Genomic DNA, 7,500 nt, shown 5'->3' on the forward strand with positions numbered 1-7,500 from the left:
CCTTTTCAAAATGGTTGGGGAAATGGGCAGCATATCCCACCTCATTATCAGAAAACTTCATATATAGACATACATCAATGATGTCTTTAAAAGGGACAATGTCAAATATGTTCCTTCTTGCTTGCTGAAGAGGAACAATGTGTTCGACCAGGCTCCCCAGAACTGCATGACGTTCACAGATCACCTCATCAGCCTCGGACATGGGAGCAATGATGGCCCCACAGGTCATCCTGGGATCTTCTTTGAGCACAAAGAAAACTTCAATTTGCCCATAGCTTGTTCCTTCCCCTTTTGAATAGGCAACAGTGAAGCTGTTTCTCCTTGACACTCTCTTATACATTTGCGAATGCAAAACTGCATCACCAATTTGCAGTCGCTTAAAAAAGGAGACACATTCAATCGACTCCACCCCAAGAAACAGCTGAAGGTCGTCTTCAAATGGTGCACCAGGTGTGCCTTTCTTTAATGCACCAATTGCATAGAACTGATTTTTCAGATGGGTTCGGTTGGTCCTGAAAGACAGGAAAATAGCAATATTATAAACTTATGACCCTCACAAGTCGTAACAAAAATACATTTTTCCACTTAGCAATCTTGAAAAACAATGTACGTGTATAGGAAATAAACGAAGTAAATAAGTTATACGTACACTGACCTGTCTGTATGACCACATAGCCGGAATACCATATCTTTCGCATGTCCTGGAGGAATGTCTTTGATCATCTCTGGGAGGCACTGTTGACTTGTCACAGCAGTCATTATCTTCAAGTTAACAACAAACACAAAGAAGAGATTAGATTTGCTTGGAAGTGAAGGGCCATTTAGAGCAAGACAAAAGACATTCGTGTGTGTCCAACATCATCGTCCAATTCCAATAAAATTTCTAATCCTTTGCATGGTCTAATACATCAGACAGTCTTCACTGCATACCACAAAGCAGTTGCTCAAGACAATAAAACTTGAAATTATACTTTCAATAATTATTCTGTGCCCAGGAGGTTTCTCAAAACATGGATTTTTGGTTTATCATAACAGGTTTCAACATACACGTAGACTTACCTGGCTTGCAATATTCTGTGTTCCATGGAAATAATTTCCAATGTGTCCATTCCAATCCTCAAAAACGAACAGGGAACTACTCCAAAGGGGACCATGATCTAATACTGATTTCTTCAAGTGAAGCAGCATGTGGTGATTCATCAGCACATATCTTGGTTCTGCAATCAGTGTTTTTTTTTCTACAGTGAGTTATGACACTGTTAATGCTAAACCTTGGTTAATGGCAGAGTTTAGTGGCCATTACAATAATTATTTCATCAGGCACTTTTCTCCTAATACAATAACTTCCTTACTCTCATCAGTGACAAGACAAGTTTCGTTCTCTTTTGGTGTGGTCTCCATATTGGGAGACAAGAAAGACTAATATCGCTTGGTCTTAGGTAAATATCATGGTTTTTTTTTTCTAAATTTGAAAAAAAAAATTCAAACGAAATTAAAGATTTCATGAGCTCTTTACCATTGTAAAACACATTTTTACTTTGGAAAATAAAGCAAGCAAGTACATGTATGCTATCAACTATTAAAAGGCAACTCAAAACCCCTCCCTGATATATCACATTACTTACCATAATACACATCAAACATCTCAACAAAGTGCATCAGGAACTTTCCAGCCATTTCTAGTTGTCCAGGGGAAATTGATCTTCCTGACAATAGGATGATGCCGCCAACCAGCAAGGCATAGTGCTGGTAATAATCCTCATTTAGGATACCTTTCAAACAGGGAAGGGAGTAATAAAACAGCCAGTTGCGGTACTCTGTTGCTGCAATTGAACAAACATTGATGATTAAGACAAATAGTGGGTAAAACATTGACTCAATACCTAAAGATTTAATAGCGCTTCTTGCAAATGGCTCAAACTGGTGGTAAAAAATGTCTAAAAATTTAAAAATATCCTTAGCAAAGAGTAGACTGAATCTGTTATATTGATATATTGTTGTTGGGATAGTTTACCTTTCCAAAATTTCAGATGATGTTGTATACTTCTTGGGATTCTGGTAATCACACTAGGGGGCTTGATCTCCAGTAGGCGTTTGTCAACCCTCTCTACTTTGTTCCCACAGTACCACCTCTGCCCACTGTGCTTTGAAGTGAACCACAGACCAACAAGCTGCTTTACAACTCCAAGATACACACAATGCATTGCATCTATAGCAATGCCACTGACAATGTCAAAGCTTGGTAACTTCAATAAGGGGCTTGGTGCCTTGATACCACAAACCTGTAAAAGAAATGTGAAGTTCAGGAGTTTCCCCAATAAGGCATTTAAAAAGAAAATGCTAACTTGAAAAACAGGAGATTCGATAGTCTATCAGAAAAATAATGGGGAGCAAAATGTAATAGTCTTTACAACTGGATGTTTGAAACATCAACCTTGCGTCCTTGACCCCGTATCTCTTGCTCAGACATGTGTAGCCCAGAATTCTTATGAGACTTTATTTAATATCATCACAAAATAACGTAGTGACAAAACATCAGTATCTAGCTGTACAGTCTGTACTGTAGACATTGAACATTTTACATGCTATGTCTGGAATAAGTGTTTCCTTGACAGAATGTTGGGACCAATGACTTCAGAACCTGTGGCAATGCTTCATATTGGCTGCTTATTAAAAAATCAGTGATGACTGGCCAACTTAATTTACAGTCTATCACAAAAAAAAGGAACTCACTGTTGTATTCCTCTCAAGGGCATCATGTGAGTAGGCCTTTACTTCTTCTGCAACTCGCAGTTTCACATGTCCTGATGCAGTGTTGCGAAATGGAAATGTCATCACATGACCCCTTGTGCCAGTCTTGACGGTCTCACCATGCTCATCACAATAGCTACAGCTGTCATGGCCAACATATATGACCTGCTCAAGGACACCACCACGGGCAGGAAGATCAAAATGACCAGAAAGAGCCATGACCTTTGATTTCTTCTTCACTCCATCTGGAAGCGTGACTTCAATTCCTGTTATTTCAAAACAGAGGATCAAAATAATTTAAAATTTTTTGTCAAGTTCATTATTTCCATTGAACAGGCTTCGAAAAGTTAATGATGCATCTAGACGGGCTTTGGAATTCCGACATGGTTTTAGGATGGGCTTTAAAATAGAAACAAAAAGCATTATATTATTTCCCGACCCGGTCATCCCCATAAATAATGAACTGTTCCTTACCGTGCATTTCTGTTTCTCGCAAAGTGTCAACAAATGGCTTTAAAAAAGTTGAAAAGAAAGGTTTTTCTTCCCCGAACCACAGGCCACCAAATACTCTGTACTTGTTATTTCTCCTGTAAACATGAGAATAAGAGATAAGGTTACCAGGTCTATCATATAAGATCTTGTAAAAAATCAACTGTCTCCCAGCAGCCAAGGGTCTTATTATTCAAAATGGTGGTGAAAGAAAATCTGATTATATCAAGGAAACATGATGGCATATGACCCCTTAACAAACTCTTCCCAGCAATTCATTAATACAATGTACTCTTATATTGGCTAAAACACATGTTTTGTAAAGAATTATTTCTTTAATTGTTTACCTTAACGATGGAGGAAGCTCATTGACAAGAAGAAACAGAGGCCAAACTCCAAACTGTGAAGAACGAAATATAGCCACACCATCTGTGTTAAGCTTCACAGAGAGGTTATATGGTTCTGACAGGAATCCGCCTGGACCACATTTGCCTTGATATAGGGTGCCATCATATACATCTTCAATGTTATTGTCAGCCCTTTTCACTCGCTCAAATCGGTACTTCAGGCCGTCAACAAATTCTCTGTCTGAAAAAAGGGACCTTTGTCAAGATGAATGTGTGAAATCACTGTCATGTGCAAGAGATTAAACTGAACTGATTCAGATCACAATTTCACTGTCTATGATTCATGGAAAATATTAAGATAAATTCCCATATTGCAAAATCACAGCCAAGTGATTCAGGCACTTATAAACCTTTTACCAGCTTGTTGATGTACACAGTTAAGTGAAATTATTTTGATTCTTGTGCACTCGCCCTCCAAACAAAATACATGCATATTACATCTCTATTCTTGACAAGTAAATCATTCCAACAAAAAATCATTGCAACGTTGTTCGTGAACACTGGTATTAATATAAGCTATCTTTATATTTGGGGAAATTTCAGATTCAGGCTCAATTTAGTCAACAAACAAGACTTGAAGTCAATCATTTTCAATTGGTGGTTTGCACATCGGCCATGTTAGGGGTCAGAACAATAATTTTTTTCCTTTGGGAATAAAACTCTATTTTTATGCAAACAATTTCTATTGTTTTTGACCCCCAACATGGCCAACATGCAAACCACCAATAGCTTCAAACTTAACTTGTTCGAACTGTAAGTTCCACACAATAAAGAACCACAATAATACACTTACCAGTGAAAAACTTTTGCAGCTGATTTGCAATAGGCACTTCAATGAAGAATCCACCAGTTTTTTGAATACTTTTACCACAAATGTTGCAGTTTCCATTGACATCTTTACCATAATAAGCCTTGCAGAAACCACAGAAGTAATGCTTGACAATGTCTCCCCTAGCTCGGCTTACAAATTCAAAAAGCTTCTTTGTTGTTGTCTTACAATTGTTAGGCCGCGGACAGTGGGCCTCCATCACTGCAAGTAAATCGCTGAATGCTTCACGTGTAAGCTTGTGTTTAAACACAAACGATAACAACAACACAACACTCGTGCTGCTTTTGATTGGAGCACCCGAATAAAGAATGTCATCCGCTTCTGTTTCACGTTGTTCTGGAATGGATTCATTGTCTGATTCAATGTTCTCAGAGTCACTGAGAAAGTCCGAGCAAACATCATCATCTTTGACAAATCGTTCATATGCGTTAACCGGAAAAAAAAGTTCATCTTCGCTCAATAAGTCATCTTTGTCTTCCAATTCAGAGTCGCTTGAATCATCCATGTCTTGTATTTGCTCGTAGCTGCAGACCTCGCCAGGCGACGTGTATGTTTTCTCGACTTGAAGTAGTTCAACAGTGTCGACAGCAGTACAACGGAGCTCACGTGGCTGTTCGCAAAACACTTCTTGAACATCGGATTCACATTTGTTGAAGCCATTGCGAGTAACCGCTGGCGATTGTTTCGCTTTTTGGAAGTTTCCTTTTCGTCTCCTTGTAGCTGGAAATTTATATGGATTGGAATGTCGCATGTATTCTCGGTAACGGCCTCTCCGTTTTCGTGTTATTGTAAGCTCCGTCTCGTCCGCCATGTTTTTTCTTAAACGTTTTGCGCGTGGAGTGCGCGTGCGTAGTCGATTCGGCACCAGGCCTTACCCGCTACAGATCACGTGGTGTTTTGTCAACCAATAGCGTGAACGCTTCAAATGAGCGCGTCCTTTTAATGTTTCTCACCAGGTTTCTCACTTTCTTCGCAAATTCCAGCGTGTTTCAGGAAGCTTTTAGTACTTTTGAGAATCCATTCCAGAGTGAGTTTTCAGTTTAGCTTTGTGTTTTCTATTACACTGAAATACAACCAGCGATGGCTGCACGAAACTCACGGAAAAAAAGTGTCCCAGCGCGTCTTAGAGAAGGTAAGTGACTCGTCAGTGTAGCATGACATGTTTGCACGTGTTTGGAGTTAACTAACATGTACGCTTATATTTAAACACACATTTAAAAGATTTAAAATGGAACGAAAAATATTTTGTTATACAGAGATTTGGTACCTTGTTAAATATGAAGACGATGAAAATTTAAGAGTGCTTGCTGAAGATGAAATTCGCCATATCTTCCCTGATGAAGAAGAAGGCAATGAAATGCAAATTGGAGATGTCGTTAGTGCTCTATGGATCCCCAATGGCCAATACTACGATGCCAAGATACTTATGAAAGGAGGTGAGTAAATTGTGTTTGCTGTTAATGTAAACCATCTCATAACAGGACATAGATTAAATTTAGAGTTTGGTTATTTAAATTTGTAGTTATGTCGCAAGTGTGAACCAGGCTCAACTGACCATGACAAACCCACAATAGAAAAAACTTTTGTGAGTGCAGGGAAACCAATTAAAAAAATTACAACAAAGGTTGCTACAAGACAGGTTGATATGGCATGATAAATATTCCTATCTGTTATCAAATGTCAAGATCAGGTTGAGTGGCAGAATTGTGTTTAATTTGTTATCATCAAAATACATCTTTACAGGGGATAAAAATGAGCTTATGAGAGAGAGGTTGAGGCAAGAAAAAGCAAAAAAAAATGGAGGCAAGGAAAGAGAAGCACAGCAGAAAAGAAAAAGTCAGGCGGAGAGTACAGGTGGCCAGAAAAAGAAGAAAACAACACAGAAACAAACAGAGAGTACTAAAGAGAAAGAGCAGAAGGCAAAAGACAGGGAAGAGAAACAAAAGAAAAAAGATCAAGATCAAGAAAGACAAAAATTCTTGTTGGAAGCGAGAAAAGCCCAGGCAGCATCCCGATGGGGTGCAAATGATGAGGTTACCAAAAGAAACCCTGCCAATGCAGCCTTCACACCTCAACCAATTCGCCAAACAGGTTCCCACTCTTCTACACCATTGACTCCAGCTAACACAACTTTATCATCGGAGAGAACCGCAAACACTTCTGAATCAACACCACAAGAATCTCCACCAGTCAACCTTACCTTGCTAGCAAAATGTAACATGCCTACAAAAACAACAGCCAGTTCAAAGTCAAAAGGTACCTGTGAGCCAAGGAGGGGCCTTCATTTTCAAAGCGCCATTGCAGACAGTAGCGATGAAGAAATGGATGAGGAGGTGGAAATCATCCCTGAGGAGAATGACATTGATGTTTCCAGTAGTAATTGCTGCAAAGAACAGAGGCTGGAAACAAAGGCCTTAAGAAAGCGGTTAGAGAAAGTCCACAAGAGACTCAGTATAGCATGTAAGTTTCTATTATGATGTATTACTTTCCATACACAGTATCACAACTTGAAAAAATTGGCAAACATTTTCAAGTTGTAATCCATTTCCACCCTTGCAGTCTGCAGCAACAGTAAACAGTCTCAGTGCAGTAATATAGTCTTTGGTAGCAAAACAACACTATTATTTTTGGGGCTTCCAATGATGTGAAGACATTTCAGCTTTTTGAACTGCTACTAAAATAGTATGACACTGCCCCTTTAATGGAAACCAATACAAAATAGTATGACACAATTTTCAAACGAGTACTCCTGATGTGTAGCATATTCAGGTATACTCTTAAACTGTAATCTGCTGTAAAATAGCATGACCAGTTTCAACAAAACTAATTTATTTTTATTTTCTTTAATGTCACTGACAGTAAAAGCAAAGACAACTGCAGAAGTGGTGAACAGCCGACCTGGAGCTGGTATTCTTGACAATGCATTGGCTGCAGAATACAAGGTACAAAACACTTACAAATATAAAAATTATCTTAATTGTTTAACACTGAAAAACAAATCAGCTTTCCGCCCTGTGTACTGTA

General features: G+C 38.7%; 2 protein-coding genes across 2 annotated transcripts in view; one reads left to right on the plus strand and one right to left on the minus strand.

Annotated features, from left to right (window-relative positions):
* LOC140923868 (uncharacterized) overlaps window positions 1-5,287 on the minus strand; it is a 5,888-nt gene extending 601 nt beyond the window's left edge. The window contains exons 1-9 of the mRNA XM_073373882.1: window positions 4,441-5,287; window positions 3,588-3,828; window positions 3,226-3,338; window positions 2,734-3,017; window positions 2,015-2,282; window positions 1,626-1,823; window positions 1,060-1,217; window positions 656-762; window positions 1-512 (exon numbers count right to left, since the gene is read on the minus strand). The exon at window positions 1-512 is cut by the window's left edge and continues 601 nt beyond it. Coding sequence (XP_073229983.1) covers window positions 1-512; window positions 656-762; window positions 1,060-1,217; window positions 1,626-1,823; window positions 2,015-2,282; window positions 2,734-3,017; window positions 3,226-3,338; window positions 3,588-3,828; window positions 4,441-5,287 — 2,728 coding nt within the window. The remainder of the gene's footprint in view (window positions 513-655; window positions 763-1,059; window positions 1,218-1,625; window positions 1,824-2,014; window positions 2,283-2,733; window positions 3,018-3,225; window positions 3,339-3,587; window positions 3,829-4,440) is intronic.
* Window positions 5,223-7,500, plus strand: part of LOC140923996 (uncharacterized) — a 3,585-nt gene continuing 1,307 nt past the window's right edge. Inside the window, exons 1-4 of the mRNA XM_073374005.1 lie at window positions 5,223-5,608; window positions 5,733-5,912; window positions 6,220-6,936; window positions 7,336-7,418. Of these exons, the coding sequence (XP_073230106.1) occupies window positions 5,557-5,608; window positions 5,733-5,912; window positions 6,220-6,936; window positions 7,336-7,418 (1,032 nt within the window). The 5' untranslated portion in view covers window positions 5,223-5,556. The remainder of the gene's footprint in view (window positions 5,609-5,732; window positions 5,913-6,219; window positions 6,937-7,335; window positions 7,419-7,500) is intronic.

Source organism: Porites lutea, chromosome 1 (genome assembly GCF_958299795.1).
Source record: "Porites lutea chromosome 1, jaPorLute2.1, whole genome shotgun sequence".
In the NCBI taxonomy this organism is placed as follows: domain Eukaryota; kingdom Metazoa; phylum Cnidaria; class Anthozoa; order Scleractinia; family Poritidae; genus Porites; species Porites lutea.